Source organism: Megalobrama amblycephala, linkage group LG13 (assembly GCF_018812025.1).
Source record: "Megalobrama amblycephala isolate DHTTF-2021 linkage group LG13, ASM1881202v1, whole genome shotgun sequence".
In the NCBI taxonomy this organism is placed as follows: domain Eukaryota; kingdom Metazoa; phylum Chordata; class Actinopteri; order Cypriniformes; family Xenocyprididae; genus Megalobrama; species Megalobrama amblycephala.
In genome coordinates this window covers 13185217-13202696 of record NC_063056.1, presented here as the reverse complement: position 1 = coordinate 13202696, position 17480 = coordinate 13185217, and the positions used below count along the sequence as shown (strand labels likewise).

General features: G+C 35.1%; 1 protein-coding gene and 1 long non-coding RNA gene across 2 annotated transcripts in view; one reads left to right on the top strand and one right to left on the bottom strand.

The window, feature by feature from the left end:
• LOC125243150 (carboxypeptidase Q-like) overlaps window positions 1-7508 on the top strand; it is a 59257-nt gene extending 51749 nt beyond the window's left edge. Inside the window, 1 exon segment of the mRNA XM_048152548.1 lies at window positions 6966-7508. Coding sequence (XP_048008505.1) covers window positions 6966-7126 — 161 coding nt within the window. The 3' untranslated portion in view covers window positions 7127-7508.
• The window catches only part of LOC125243151, a 65099-nt gene that overhangs the window by 35249 nt on the left and 12370 nt on the right, over window positions 1-17480 (bottom strand). The gene's annotated exons all lie outside the window — the stretch shown is intronic.

Here is a 17480-nt window from a genome sequence, read left to right as displayed (position 1 = left end):
ACTGGTTTGCATGATAATTCCTTTATTTTCGATCATATTTTATAGCATATTTAGGGCCCGAGCACCGATGGCGTAAGGACCCTATTGTAATTGCTTAGTCAATTCTTTTTCTGCATTTTGAGGGCCTAAACATGCTCGAAAACTCATGAAACTTTGCACATGTGTCAGAAGTGGTGAAAATTAACGTCTGATATGGGTTTCAGAATTAGGTGTGGCAAAATGGCTCGATAGCGGCACATACAAAATTTCAATTAAGCACCCTTCGCGCTACGTTTCACGTACAAGTATGAAATTCGGTAGACATGTAACAGCCCAATACCTACAAAAAAGTCCCTGGGTGCAAAATCTGAAAACCCAACAAGAAGTGAGATATTTTGAATTTTCTCTGCAAAATTATTTGCAGTTTTTGTCATTTCCAGACATTGTACTTTAACAAACTCCTCCTAGAGCTTTAATCAGATCAACATCATATTTGGTCAGTCTAATCTAAAGGCCTTTGCGACATTAAATTGTGAAGATCTTGAGTTTTCGTTGAAGGGTGTGTCTGTGGTGGCCTGACAAAGTTCGATGTTGTGCCATAAAATGTTTTTTAACATTTTTTTTTTTTGGGTGTTTTTTTAAAGATTTATTTTGGCCGTTTTTGCCTTTATTATGATAGGACAGTGATTGTACTTAGTTTGGTCTGTGCAAATCCCAATATACAGTACAATAACAGCAGCAGCGTAGCAGATCTATTCCAAGACCAAACATATTAAAGGGTTAGTTCACCCAAAAATTATCCCATGATTTACTGACCCTCAAGCCATCCTAGGTGTATATGACTGTCTTCTTTCAGGCGAACACAATCGGAGATATATTTAAAAAAATCCTTAGTCCTCCGAGGTTTATAATAGTAGTGAATGGGGGCCGCATTTTGAACAAAATATATAAAAAATGCATCCATCCATAATCAAAGTATTCAAACGACTCTTTTGAAGTAAAGTGATGCATTTTTGTAAGAAAAGTATCCATATTTAAAACTTTATAAATTCAAATAACTAGCTTCTGGCGGACGACTGTACGCATACTGCACAAGTTGATTTGGATGGAAGAGCAACCGTTGACCCGAATGCAATGACGCACTGACGAACCTCCATCCTGATACTCCTACATCCTGCTTATTTGGCGCAAGTTGAGTTGCGCAGTATGTGGACGGTCGTCTGCCGGAAGCTAGTTATTTAAATTTATAAAGTTTTAAATATGGATATTTTTCTTACAAAAATGCATCGCTTCACTTTAAAAGGCATTTATTAACCCACTGGAGCTGTATGGATTACTTTGATTATGGATGGATGCATTTTTTTTGTTCAAAATGCGGGCCCCCATTCACTACTATTATAAACCTTGGAGGACTAAGGATATTTTTAAATATATCTCCGATTGTGTTAGTCTGAAAGAAGATAGTCATATACACCTTGGATGGCTTGAGGGTGAGTAAATCGTAGGATAATTTTCATTTTTGGGTGAACTATCCCTTTAACATTGTCATATCCATTACCATGCCAAAAAGTCATGACGTAAATGTTTGATATTCATTTAATGTCATAACATTTCTTTGTTTTTGCTTTATATTATGTCCTCCGACTCTGGGACTTCACTATATAAGCAGTCGTTAGCTCTTGTGAAGAGTCACGCATGGCAGCTATACTGCCTTCTCCCATCATCATATTAAATTACTTATGCATAAGAATGGATAAATCTCATTAATGTCTGTAGTCACCAGTCTGATTGCTTTAACCACCAATGAACTGTGGCACACAAGAGGATCGGTTGTTCCCCCAACTGCACACAGTGTTATCAGATGAATTGACTGTGACTGACTGCAGGAATAATGAACACAGCAGGAGGCATATAGAAATGTATGTTGAAATTCCACTGAAGATTAAAGCCAACACGTTACACAAATGAATCATTCGCACAGCTGTCTAAACTGGTTGCTCTGTAGTTATTCTTCTTGACAAAGCTGCAAATTCAAACATGAAATCTTGGCATCTCTTTTCAAGAACAGCTCCTCTCAAGTTTAAAGTTGTAAGTTGTTAGTTCACCCAAAAATGGAAATTCTGTCATTAATTACTCACCCTTATGTCATTCCACACCCGTAAGACCTTTGTTCATTTTCGGAACACAAATTACGACATCTTTGATGAAATCCGAGAGGTATATGACTCGTCCATAGACATATGAGTCAGAAGAGAAGATATTGTTGAATAAAGTCACCCATAAAGTTTGTTTTTTGCACGCAAAAAGTATTCTCATCGCTTCGTAAAATTAAGGTTGAACTTCTTTAGTCAAGTTGACTTTTTTAGCAATCTCTTTAGTACCTTTCTGGACCTTGAAAGTGGTGATTAAATTGCTGTCTACTGACGAGTCATATAACTCTCAGATTTTATCAAAGATGGCTTCTGTTACAATCATGGCAGACTCTAAAGTGGAGCTTGATACGGTTTGTATTTGCTGTTGGATGTTGTAGAATGGACTGAAAATGCAATGAAGTATTGTGAGCATTTATCTCTAGCGTTAAAGGTGCAGTAACATTTTCACCACCAGGTTGGTGCACCATTCAGAATTAAGTTGTGAATTTCGTAGATTCCAATTCAGTTCCTTAATTTGGATTGAAGTACTGTAAAAATCATAATAAAAGATTGATACAAATCAATGCATCAATGTGTCAATGCCAAGATTGATACTGTTCAAATGTTTAAGGTCGATAATATAGTTTAATATGTACAATATGGTATAATATGTTTTTGAAAGAAGTTCTAGCAAGGCTGCATTTATTTGATCTAAAACAGTAATATTGTGAAATATTAAAATTTGAGGTTACACTTTATTTTACAGTGCCTTAGTTACATTGTAATTACTCAAATAAGTACTGAGTACTATTAATTAACTACATGTACTTACTGTAGAGTTACAGTTAGGGTTAGGGTTTGGTTTAGGGTTAGTTACCTGTAATTATGCATAATTTACTGTTATTACTATATTAAGTACATGTAGTAACGTGTAACTACAGCACTGTTTATTAAAGTGTTACAACTGTTTTCATTTTAATATATTTGAAAATTGAATTTATTTCTGTGATGATCATGCAAATATGCTGATTTGTTACTCAAGAAACCTTTCTTATTTTTTTCTTTCTTACATTTTATTCAAGATTCTTTGATGAAAAGAACAGCATTTATTTGAAGTAGAATTTTCTGAAACTGCATCCACACCACTAGGTGTCAGAATCTAAGGGGACTTTCACACTGGCAGTTTAGTTCGAAACGGGGCACGGTTCGCACGGAAAATCACTAATGTGAAAGCTGTCATGCGAACCCGGGTGCGCACCGGGGTACCAAACCCGAGACTACCTGAAGGAGGTGGTCTGAGTTCGGTTGCACTCGAACTCTGCCGTGGTTCGGGTGAATATGAAAGCAACGCGGACTCGGGTGCGCAGTCTGCGCACTTGTTCAGCATCTGTTTTCACCGATTGTAATGTATTTACTTCAACAAAACACATGTAAGAGATGATAGTGTTGATGATTTACCTTGGATTCGAGCAGGAGTGAGCCTGCAGTGTATTCACGTTCTGGGAGTGCAGTCAGAGTGGCAAATGAAAGGTAATCAGCTGTCTCCTCAAAATAGGCTGCTTGCAAACAGCGGAAAACCATCTACATGCGGCGCACATACAGTAAACACAAGTGCCGTTTACTCTGCTGCACATAATAGCATTCTTCACAATAGCATCCACATTAATAAAAAACACAATTTATTGACCCGCATTCTGTTTTCCGTCATGCGCCTTGCTCCAAGTTTCGATAGAATCAATTTGAGTGTGAAACCAGACCAACGCTGCGGGGGGCACCGGGAACAGTCGCGCCCGGGCTCAGACCGCGGCAAACGAGCCCAGTGTGAAAGCCCCCTAAGATGCCTGCCATATTAGACAATATGAACAAAAATTACTGAGTGTACCTTTAAATATTTAACCAAATACATGTTTTAAAAACATCACCGAGTTGTGTTTACATTTGAGGTATGTTGGAATGTGGCCTCAACCCTGTGCAGTTTTTTCTGTTCACTGCCCTTTAGAATTGTCCCTGTAGTGTGCATTGCACCGTACACCTCACACTATTGATTCTAGGGCAGAGAATAAGCAATGCTTCACCAAGCACCCTTCTAAGGTCAAACAAAACTCTGTCCCTGTATTTCCAGGGGAATAAAGCATCTTGTGGCTGGTGCTTGTTCACATATGGGATCAGTACAGAAATAGATGGCAGGCAAACAGGCTTTAACTGCAACCACATGCATTCTGGATTTTTTTTTCTTCTCCATGTTCTATTGCTCCTCCAAACAAAGAGAATGAGGCCTGCAGTGGGATATAGCAAATGTTTTTGTGAATGTTTATGTCACACTGATCTAAAAATGATTATGCATGAGTGATGCTGTGTTAATGAGTCACTAGCATGGTCAGCTTTTCATCAGCATCACTTGGATCAAGGTCTAGAAATATGAAAACCCACATAGAGTTTAAAAGTAAACAGAAAGAAAGAAAATGCTTGCAGTCGTTCTGTAATAGCACAAAAATGAATGGTAATTTACTCACCATGTCATTCGAAACTCATATGACTTTCCTTCTTCAGTGAAACACAAGAATGCATTTTTAAATGCATTTACTATGAATGCAGCCTGGAGTTTTCAAGTTTTCAAATATGACACAAAAGCAACATAAATGAATCATTGGTTGATGTGACTCATGTGTTGTATTCCCAATGGTCTAAAGCCATACGATAGCTTTTCGTGAGAAACAGAACAAAACCAATAATCTTCCCACCAAATTGTGGAAGTAACCGCTGAATCAGTGAACTGAGAACCAAATCCATCTAATATCAAGGTCACTTTTAAACAACCTTAAAACAACATTAATACCGACCAAGGTGCATCACAATAACACAATAAAAAGATAAGAGTCATATACAAAAAGAGTATACAAATTTAAATCGACAACTTAAACCATGAGAGCAAATAAAAACAGGACTAAGAATTTAACTCAATAAGACTAACATTTATAAAAATTATGAATAGGCTTGAGAAAAAAGATTCGTTTTCAGAGATGACTTAAATACAGATAAAGAGTGGGATAACCTAACAGATTGAGGTAGTGAATTCCACAGCTTAGGGGCAAATACGGAAAAGGCTCTATCCCCTTTAGATTTCAAGCAAGACAATGAGACGGTTTATAGTTTGTCAGAGGATGATCTGAGAGATCTTTGGGTAGAGTATGGACAAATAAGGTCTGAGATATAAACTGAGATATAAATACAAATGTTAAAACCTTGTAATCAATTCTGAATTTGACCAGTAGCCAGTGTAAATGTGCTAAAAAAGGGGGTGTATGATATGCTTATGCTTTTTCTTCCCCATTAAGAAGCGAGCTGCAGCATTTTGAACCATTTGCAAACGTGTTGATACAAGCATATAGAGCATTGCAATAGCTGGAAAACACTGGCTCTGACAACAATTTATTTGCTTGTCAAATTTTAACAACACCACCAAGGTTCTTTACATGTAAACGAATCAGTCAGATCTGGCTCAAAAAAATTATGCATTCAGAAAAACAAAAAAAAAAAACAAATGAAAATAAAAACAAATGAAATAAACAGAAATGTGATGTTTAACTAAAGTAACTTTTGTTTTTTAGTATGGTTGGATTGGATCGTTGAAGGTCAGCTGCAAAGACATTGGATAAATTTATTTGTTATTTAACATTTAATTATTGCAAGTTTAGTAATATTCTGAGTTTACATTTCACTGTTTTTATTCATTTTGAGGAATACTGAATCTGTTTTTGTGAAAGTGAGATGAAAAAATGCTCACATTTAGTCTAGAACTACAATAACCATCATGTTCACACAGTGCACACAACACCTCTGCACTTACTCACAATTTTTCTCAACATGTGGACAGGAGAGCTGTCAGGCAGTAAATGGGAAAAAAAAGTAACATGCGTTACTTATTTGAAAAAGTAACTCCGATATTTTGTTGTAATTTTAAAAGTAGTGTTGCTTTACTAGTTACTTAGAAAAGTAATCCGATTACTTAACTCAAGTTACTTGTAATGTGTTACCTCCAACACTGCATCTGACTATAAGTTGCACCTATTCAAAATTACATTGTTGATCACATTTTATTATTACATTCATAAATAATGTAAACTACCAGTAAATTAAACGAAACGTTCACAAACATTAAACATGTATTTTAGTTCCCCTCAATCCTTTAAACTGAACAGTGAACAGAACAAGGAATGAAAAAATATCTATAAAACAATCATGAATTATAGTGGCATTACAAACAACATTTATAATAATCGCCAAGCCTAAACAAATTTATTTTAAGCAAAGTTTGTGGGAAAAGTGCTATACAAATAAACATCTCTCTCTTTCAGCATGAGTCCAAATGTGTGCAGTTTGCGCATGTTTTGCACGCATGACGTTAATTGCATTATGTAAGTTGCTTTGGAATACAAGTTGCAGCACGTTTCAGATGATAAAAAAGTTACTTATCAGAAAATACGTTAGCTATATAGAAGTATGCTATATACTATATATAAGATTTTCAGAAAAACATGCTGGTTTGTTTTTCACACAAAGCTATTATATGGCTTCAGAAGATATGAAATATGGAGAATTTTTATTATATTTGTAATTTTATAGATTTGCATGCAGTACATTCTTCATAATTTCGATCATGTGTGTTTGTAACGTGGGTGAGCAAATAATGATGGCATTTTCATTTTTTGGGTGAACTATTTTAAAGAGCAGACGTAAGCAAGACTCTTTAATATTCTAACGCAGAAGGAGAATTTTCACACATGTGCAACACAGAATCACACCATTTCAGCTCTGTTCACTGTTCTGTTCATTCTGTCTTTTTTTTTTCCCCAGGCGCCAGCCTGCACACTGCAGACCAGCGGTACTTCTGGTTCCACCACAGCGACGGTGATACAATGAGCGTCCAAAACCCAGAGGAGATGAACCTGTGTTCCGCTGTTTGGGCTGTGGTGGCCTATGTGGTCGCTGACCTGGAGGAAATGCTCCCTAGATAGTGAGTCACTCATAAACGACTGAACAAACCCCCTGTCCATCAGCTTCCAGCAGCGGTTCATTACACCATTACCTTGAGAATTCTCTATCAGCCTGATGTTTTTTTTTTTTTTAATTATTTGACTTCATCGTAACCTCAGATACACTCCTGATCACTCCACTGTCATGTACAGTAGTATGTACTACTCCTTTGATACATGTGTAATTGTATTTTTATTTTTCTATTATCCTTTTATAATGTGAAAGTTTTAATTGTGTAATTTCTATTCATAATTTATTAATTGATTTAAAAATTTCTACACATAAGCAGTTAATAATCTAAAATGTACATAAAAAACTGAATAAAGATCCAGCATCCGTTACTAAAATTTCATGAGTCTTGATTTCACAATTTCATATAAACAGTGTGATGATGCTGTTATGATGTCATATTCCACAAACTGAATAGGTCTTAGTCATCAGATCATATGATTTCCTTTGGGAAACTAAGCCCAGTTCCACTTTTCTAAAACAAACAGGGTAATGGATATGCTTCCTCTATTATTCTATTTTTATGGGTTTTTTTATATAAGGTATTAAGGGGTTAGATGAAACCCTTCATTAACTCACCCTCATGCCATTCCAAACTCATAAGACTTTCATTCAACTTTAAAACACAAATGAAGATATTTTTAATGAGATCTGAGAGATTTCTTCTCAGATCTGAGAAGTCCATTCCACCAAAATTTTGATGCTTCAAAAAGTTCATAAATGTAATCCTTTTGAATTAAGAGGTTTAATCCAAGTCTTCTGAACAAATGTGATCGCTTTATATGATGAACAGATTTAATTGGCACATTTGATAGACTTTTATTCACATATAAACGTTTATCAATGCACATAGAGTACATCAAATATTGAAAGAACATTTGAGCTTCCGCAAGAACCAATGAAGTTTGTTCTTTGAGCTTCCGTTTACCATATTGATGAACTCTATGTACTGTATACATTCATTGATTAATGTTTATATGTGAAAAAAGCCTAAGAATATAAAAAAAGCCTGTGAAATAAAGCAATCTTGTTTCATCAGAAGACTTTGATTAAACTTCCTGATTCATATGGAATACTTTTACAATCTCTTTACGACTTTTTGAAGCTTAAAAGCTTTATTTGCATGGACTTTCAATGGAGGGACAGAAATCTCTCGGGTTTCTTCATTCTTCATCTTCATTTGTGTTTAGAAGATGAGCGAAAGTCTTCTTAGTTTGAAACAACATGAGGGCGAGTAAATGCTGACAGAATTTTCATTTTTGGGTGAATTATCCCTATAACTAAGCATTCGGAATTGAAAGCAGCAGAGTGAAATTTGTCAGAGATTGAGCTCCATCATATTAAATCTGTTTGAGAATGAGATACAAGCAAAAATCTTCATTTAGGATCGTTTTTCATCTGAAAAACAAGTTGATTCCGAATAACTGGTTTCAAAAATGCTTACAAAAAAATATCCTGTCCAAAACTTTTCTCTGTGGGGTGGTTATTAGAATTAGTGTAATTTATTAGATAATATTCTGCTGAAATTAAATATTTAAACATCGAAAAGTGACACTTCAGATTTATGAAACTTTCTTACATTAATATGATGAAAGTTTTGTCTACTGCACAAAAACAAAATCCAGATGGTTGTGTTTTTTTATTCCTGGATTGACATTAAAAGTACACAGTATAGCTTTATGTTTATCAGGCGAAAGGAAGTGTAGTGGTAAGCTTGCATCCTCATTATGTTGTATGCGTACGTGTGTGTGCTCTTGTGTGCCTGCACTTAATGTCTGGTTTTCAATTTCATCAAACCAGAAAGTTCTTGTTTCTATGACAACTTGGATTAAGAGGACATATGAGCATTATGCAAGAAAATCTGTCCAGTCTTTGGTTTTCCTGCAGTGTTTCTACTCACCATGACTAAATCTGAATCATACAAGCATCTTGAATGCACATGTTTCACAAAGAGAAATGTCACAGACTTGGGAGGTTATGTGTCAGTTTCATGGAATCTGCGCTTTTTTTTTTTTTTTTTTTTTTTTGCGGCGATTACATGCTGACATGAACTTTTTATAGAGAAAATTACCCAGATAAGTTTGGTTAGTAGGCTAATAGGTCAGTTTTGCTCAAAGTGAAGACCTGGTTGTATTTAAGTGGTGCTTGCTCCTTTCCTGCCTTTCACATAGACATACTAATTTTCTCCTCTATCCTAACATAAAATGACTCCACAACATTTTTTTTTCTCTGCTTTGATCGGGCAACAAAAGTTTGCAAGCATTGAGCCAAGGCTGCTTTTACACCGGCTTGGGCCTCAGATTAGAGACCACATCATAAAAGCATTTTCCTGGGATTTCGAAACTTAACTTTATCAAAAGCTGCCAAGACTATTTATTTGGCCTCGATGTACTATATTGACAAGGTCCAGCAACAAAATTTATTTTAAGGAATATTCAGGATTCTGTACAAGTTATTGTCAATCATCAGTATTTTTGGCAAAATATTGATTACCACAAAATTATTTTTGACTCCATTTCTTTAAAAAAAAAAAAAAAAAAAAAAATCAGTGTTACAGTGAAGCACTTACAATGGAAGTAAATAGGGGCTAATCCATTAAAACATTAAAATCGATTTTTTTTTTTTTTTTTTTTTTTTAAGGTATAGCGACTTACTAATCTTTTCTTTGAAATGTTACCGCCACTTTTATGGCTTCACTGACATGACAACATAGACCAGTTAACTCTAAAAAAAACTGTAAAAATAGTTTTACAACAAAGTTTTGACAGAATTAATTAATTTTTGTGGTAATTCTGTTGACTGAGCTTAAAGAGACAGTTGTTCCAAACCCATAAGACTTTTGTTCAACATCTTTGGAACACAAATGAACTATTCTCCTTCTCATTTTTCTCCTTCCATTAAAAGTCTATGCAATCAACATTTTCATGGACGCTCAAACTTTAATGCTTGATGTGAGAGAACCAATGAGGATTGTTTTCACCCATTAACCAATCACATTTTGAGCTTACATTTACCATATTGAATGTGCTCCCTGTACAGTATGCGTTGATCTACATTAAATCTGTTCATCATATAAAATAAAGCAATCATGTCTTTTCTGAAGACTTGGATTAAACCATTTGATTCATATGGATTACTTTTACAATGTTTTATATACATTTTGATGCATGAAAATGTTGTTTGCATAGACTTTCAATGGATGGACAAAAACTTTGAATTTGGGCCATTTATACAACACCATTTGAAACTAAAAATGGAAAACTTTTTATGTGTTTTGGCCATTCATTTACAAGATAATGGCGTTTTGGGGGCCTGAGAACGCAAACTTTTGAAAATGGGTTTCATAGTGCAAGTTTTTGAAAACGATACCATTATTGCCTCTGTAAATTTTTGAAAAAGGTGACGTCATATGTTTTTTCTTAACAAAGTGACATCGCCAACTACTGGCTTGGCATGCATAAGACAGTGTTTTTAATCATTTTCGCGGATCCGTGTGAACGGGGATCTTTTTGACAATGTTGTCGTCTGTTCGGGAAAAACTCAAATGAAATCTTTTCCTTTGTAGTACATTGTTGTCATGTAAACGCACCCTCAATGTGTGTCTTATGGTTTGGAAAGAATTCATGTTTAGGACAATTTTTAATTGGAATACCACTTTAACCTTTCTTCTGGAGAATGTTCATATTTCTTTCAGTGTGATCAGGATTTCATTTGAGCTCTTGTTTTTGAGTTCCACAGTGCAGACCATGGGGTGTGGTGGTAAAAGTAGCAGCATCGCACCTTCGCAGTTATTTTCCAGCTCACAGAGATGAGAGAATTGCTTAGAGCAGAAAACAGCTGGAAGCTTTTAGCCGCATTTGTGTATGTTATTGCAAATGATGTCAGGATTTGTGCGGGCACCGCTCAGCCTATGAAAACAAAACTTAGAGCTCAATCTAGACATAGGAGGCGCAATATGTTAACTTTCCCAGAGATCATGGATACAGAAGTGTGTGTAAGTGAGGTTCGGAGTTGTTTGGAATGCTAGACTTGGCTTTGGTCTTTAAAGCATGCCTGGGATGGATGCATATGGAAGCGGTCAGTAATTTAATTACAGGTTGTGGAAGCACAGATCGCGGAAAGTAAAAGCGCTCATTGTGACGTGGGTACCGTTGATCATACTAAACCCATTTTATATGCCTAAAAGTTTCATCTGCTTACTAACAGACTTTCCAAATAGGGCCATTGAGTTTAATGAGGTTATGCAGAGATTGTTGGGTGTAATGAGTTGGAAAATCTTCTGAGTGGGAAAGGCCACTATTTCCTCCATTTACCTACACTGAAGACAGCCCACCAGTAAACACAACGCAAACCAATTTAAAGTTCCACAGAGTCACCTTCTTTACATAGGGTTATGGAGCGTGATGCCCATCCATCATGCTTTATTTATAGAATCAACTCGTCCCTTTCCACCAGGCTGGGTGTTAGGACGTCTTTATTCAAGCACACAAAATATGTATGTCAGAGTATATAGAGGAGACCTAAAACAAAGCCAAGGTGGTTGAGGAGCAGTTGGTGTAGGCTGTTGACTCTTTTCTTGAAGGAATCAACAAGATTTATGGCATAATGGTAATTACCAAGAAAAAAATGGTAACACTTTACAATAAGGTTTCATTAGTTAACAGGAACTAAGAATAAACAATACTAATAAAAAATACAGAATTTAACTTAACTTAATGTTAATTTCATCATTTACTAATACATTATTAAAATTAAATAACCTGGTCTCATAATAGAGACGTACCCGTGGGCAACGTTATCGCGAGACACAAAATTACGTACTGATGCGTACGTCTTGCTGCAGTTTCCGACAGAAACGAACGCTAGAGGCCCGGTACAACGTCAATAGGCGCTTTTGCTCGTTTTCACACGCGGTTTCGATGACGGCCGGGGTTGGATTATGGATGAATAAAGACTCGTTTTCGCGTCTCCTCACGCAATATGATGTTACGACTTCAAAACGCTTCTTACCGGAGTGCCCGATTTGTAAACGAACGTAGGACTTTGCGTCGCTTAACCAGCTCTATACGTTTCACTTTTTTTGGCCCATGACCGAGCTTGCTCAGTAGCTCATCCGATACGAAGTTGGACTTAGGACGAGGAGTCGATCTTTTCAAATCGATGATTTGTCTTAAAGCATATTAAAAACAACACATAGACATATACAGTAAATAACATTAAGAACTTGATTTTCACCACAGGGGGACTTTAAAGCTCCCATATTATGCTCATTTAACGTAATATTATTTTTAGGGTCTGCTAGAATACATTTACATGATATTAAGTTAAAAAAACATGCTTTCTCTCATATTGTGTATTACCTCTTTTCATTCTCTGCCTGAAATGCTCCGTTTTAATTCATGTATCTTTAAAGCCCATCATTCTGAAAAAGCCCTGTCTGCTCTGATTGGTCAGCTGGTCCAGTCTGCTTAGAGCGTGTATTGGAAATAGAGTTCAACAGTTCCTGACACCATTTTCAGCAGCGCATGGTTCTGGAAATATTTTTTCCATTCATTTATCCAGGGATTTAAAAAAAAGTGTTTGTTAAAGAGTTATAAGCCATGAACCAAAACAATCAGCTACGAGGTGAAACATAAACACTACAAACATTGATGTGAAGCAAAAAAAAGCAAAGTGTGTGGGAAATATATATATATATATATTCTCACACACTTTGCTTTTTTTGCTTCACATCAATGTTTGTAGTGTTTATCTTTCACCTCGTAGCTGATATATATATATATATATATATATATATATATATACTGCAAAATATGCATATACAGTTGCAAGAAAAAGTATGTGAACCACTTGCAGAATCTGTGAAAATTTTAATAATCTTAACAAAATAATGAACTAATAAGTATTTTGAGAGCTTAGGAAGATCGACTCGATTATGTCATTTGCAGTGTTTCATGGGAGTGGGCGGAGATAAAGTGCTATTTTTGCATTTGTTGCTTTTTTGACTCACTGATTGGTGTAATTTCAGTACAACATCATGGGTAATGTAGTTTTTCTCTAGGAATTCTGCTGCTAAATATGATTATTTTAAAAATAAGCTGAAATATCGGGGTTGCCAGCTTCAACAGGAGCAAATAGCATGGATTATAACAACCTTGTAGCTCACAGTAGGTCTGTCTTTAAAGGTTTAAAATGTATCGTTCAAAATAAGTTTCTCTATAGAGAAAATGAATTGAGTTTTTACTTCCGGAGCCCAACTGTTGCCCTCTATATAATGTCCCTTACCCTTATGAGCAGCTGTAAACAGTATTGTTTACTTGTTTATTTTAATCAAATTATTAATATTCATTTGTTAATGACATTTTGTTTTCTTATCTAATGCTGGGCATAACAGTTGTCCTTTAAAGCAAATATGAGGGACAAGTCAAACTAATTTGTGGTAATCGCCATCATGGCTTAAGTGCTGTAGATTGAACCCAGAATATTTCTTTAACACCACCAACCATCTCAATAGAGAGACCAAAAGATTTAAGATTTCTGAATAAAAACTGAATAAAAGTAATGAAATTATATTTATAAAATGTTCACTGCTTCACTTTGTATTAAATTGGTTAATCTGTAAGCAAGTTTGTATTTGGTTCAATGGTTTGGTTCCCTACAGGAAATGAAGGCACTGCTTTACTGTCATTAATTCAGATATAGTTGACGAGCCGCTTTTGGAACGGAGCATCTCTCTGGGGCTGGATGCCTTATGGCCAAATGTTACTCAGCAAGCTGAAACCGGAGAGCTTCTCCTGAAGCTGCCAGCTTTTGATCATGCTGTCAGTGTGAATATGACACGTTATTGCTGCTGTAAGAGACACCTTAAAGCCTTGTTCTGTGGCTCAGTACAATATATTAGTTATCATGTCATGAGAGCAGAAATATATTAGGTGGAAAATTAAAATGAACAACTAGCTATAAACACTTTGTTAGTGGCACTTTCACACACTATTTTTACATTTTACACTATGCCATTTCATTAGGATTTTTAAAGCTTTAGATGCACAAATCCCATGTTTTATGTGAGAATTATTAAGTACACTCTCAGAAGAAAAGGTTTTATGAACCTTAATAGGTTCTGTCAGGCATATATTTATAGAACCTTTTATGGGTTCCCATCATGGTATCATTTTATAGATTTAGTTTCAATTAATGTTGTTTTATTTCATTTTTAATTTTAATTCAATTTTATGAATTTCACAGCTCGTAAACATACTTTATCACTAGAAAAGGAAAGAAAGAAAAAAAAACATTAAAGTATTATGCAATCATTGAAGACATTTCTCCTTATATAGAACTTATTGTACTTTTTAGCATAAACGGTTCTTCAAAATTGACCTTTTTTCAGTGTATGTTAACCTATTATATACCATCAAATTAACCTAGCAATAAAAGTGCTAGTTAAAGCCAAAAACCCCACTCCCAAATTAGTTAAGCACAAATCTTGCCTTATATCTGATTTCACTGGTCAACTCAATCATGCAGTCAGCTGTCAAGAAGAGTTCAGATTTCATGAATTCAGTTTAGAGTTCAGAAATATCATGAATGGATTCCATCGCAACAAACAGTAATGCTATCTATCAGTACAGTATGTGCTACTAATGCTAGACTGAGGAAGAAATTAAGAACACAAAAAGAAATGAAGATTTTTGAGGAAAACATTCCAGGATTGTTTTCCATATAGTGGACACTTACGTCATGCGTGACCTTACCAATGTGATTACAGTCCACTAAATGGAAAAAATCTTTGAAAGTTTTCCTCAAAACCCTCAATTTCTGTTCGACTGAAGAAAAAAAAGACATAAACATCTTAGATGGCATGGGAGTGAGTAAATTATCAGGAAATTTTAATTCTGAAGTGGACTAATCCTTTGAACACCAGTACCACCTTAAAGGTATCACCTTTTCAACAGTATCCAGCAAATTTTGGTCTTTGAAGTTAAAACTATTCAAAAATATTAAAGGTGCCCTAGAATTAAAAATTTAATTTATATTGGCATAGTTAAATAACAAGAGTTCAGTACATGGAAATGACATACAGTGAGTCTCAAACTCCATTGTTTCCTCCTTCTTATATAAATCTCATTTGTTTAAAAGACCTCTGAAGAACAGGCGAATATCAACATAACACAGACTGTTATGTAACAGTCGGGGTGTACGTCCCCAATATTTGCATATGCCAGCCCATGTTCCCAACATTATGAAAGGCATTAGACAAGGGCAGGACGTCTGGATGTGCACAGCTGAATCATCAGACTAGGTAAGCAAGCAAGAACAATAGTGAAAAATGGCAGATGGAGCAATAATAACTGACATGATCCATGATAACATGATATTTTTAGTGATATTTGTAAATTGTCTTTCTAAATGTTACGTTAGCATGTTGCTAATGTACTGTTAAATGTGGTTAAAGTTACCATTGTTTCTTATTGTATTCACGTCATTATTTTCATTATTAAACACTTGCAGTCTGTATAATGCATAAACACAACTTCATTCTTTATAATCTCTCCAACAGTGTAGCATTAGCCGTTAGCCACGGATCACAGCCTCAAATTCATTCAGAATCAAATGTAAACATCCAAATAAATACAATACTCACATAATCCGATGCATGCATGCAGTATGCATGACGAACACTTTGTAAAGATCCATTTTGAGGGTTATATTAGCTGTGTGAACTTTGTTTATGCACTGTTTAAGGCAAGCGCGAGCTCCGTGGGTGGGGAGTGTGAGCATTTAAAGGGGCTGCAACATGAATCGGCGCATTTATAATTATGCCCCAAAATAGGCAGTTAAAAAAAATGAATAAAAAAAAAATCTATGGGGTATTTTGAGCTTAAACTTCACAGACACATTCAGGGGACACCTTAGACTTATATTACATCTTGTAAAAAAACGTTCGATGGCAACTTTAACTCATTCGATTTATCAAAAAGCTGTGGTAAAAACTGTTCCAAATTAGTTGGCAATCCTATTGGCAAGCCATTAGCAAATTTGGTTAGATATTTTTTATAAATTTGATTATGTTTATGTTAATTGCTAGAACATAAACTACTTAGTCATGCTAAAATTTGGTAACAGGGTTGAAAAATGGGAGATTCATAGAAAATCAATGAGAAACATAAAACTGCTTATTTACCTCCTGAGGTTGACAATTAACATTTTTCTGAAGGTTAAGCACCTTGTAGCCATCACCATTATTATTTATTTATTTATTTTGAAAAAAGAAAAAAGATGCTATTTTTTATTTGTGAAAAGTGGTTTTAAATGCCACTGTACAAACCATTGAAGGTTGTTTTAACAAGGCTTGTGTTAAGGGAAGAAGTAAGTTAGCTCAACCCATATGGGTAACATAATAGGATGGCACTAAATGTAAGGTTTAATAAATGTTTGTCTGTTATCAGTACAACCAAAATCAGTCAGATTTATCATCTCTGTTCCCTGTAATATTTGTTGTAGCCAGAGGTTAAGTTCAGCTTTGGCTGCCAGTGAAACTCATTTTCAGTTTTTAGCTGGTTTCCAGTCATTCAGTGTGTGCTCAACCCTGCATTCTGATTGACATGTTCAAGTAGGGAGCTAATTCTGGTGTGTTTGCCTAAAAGTCAGAAGCTATAAGGGCAGACCAGTTCCTATTAATGCTAATGCTAATTCCCTGCTGTTGTTTGGGTGCCTTCATTATGAATTTTTTGCTGCATTAGGTTTTGTCAGACCTTAGATTTACATGATTTACATGATTTGGAGTACATTTTTGGTATCTGCGATTGACCTTGTCAAAGGAATATATATATATATATATATATATATATATATATATATATATATATATATATATATATATATATATATATTCCTTTTGAGTTAATTTTAAAGTACATTTGGCATAATGTAGTTCCTCACAAATATGTTTTGGATAAAAAGTTCCCTTTTTCTAGACAGTAATCATCCTCATTATGTCTTTTCTGAATAAAATATAAGCAATTAAGGAAGTAAAAAAAAAGAAAAGAAAAAAAGAACTGCTGGACAAACCACTGAGTGGCTTAATTGGACAGTTTTCTCTCTTTCTACCTCTATAACTTTGATGTGTGACTGCTCTTTAGATGAGTTTTCCACAGCCTTGTGTTTTCACATGGTACAATGGAAGATAAGGCCACATCAATCCTGTCTTTTCAATAAAATGTGCAACAGATGCTACAGATCACAATCCTTGAATTTTGAGAATTCTATGAAGCTTAAGCACAGAACATGGACAGTTTTGCTGCCTATTCAGAATGAAAAGAAAAG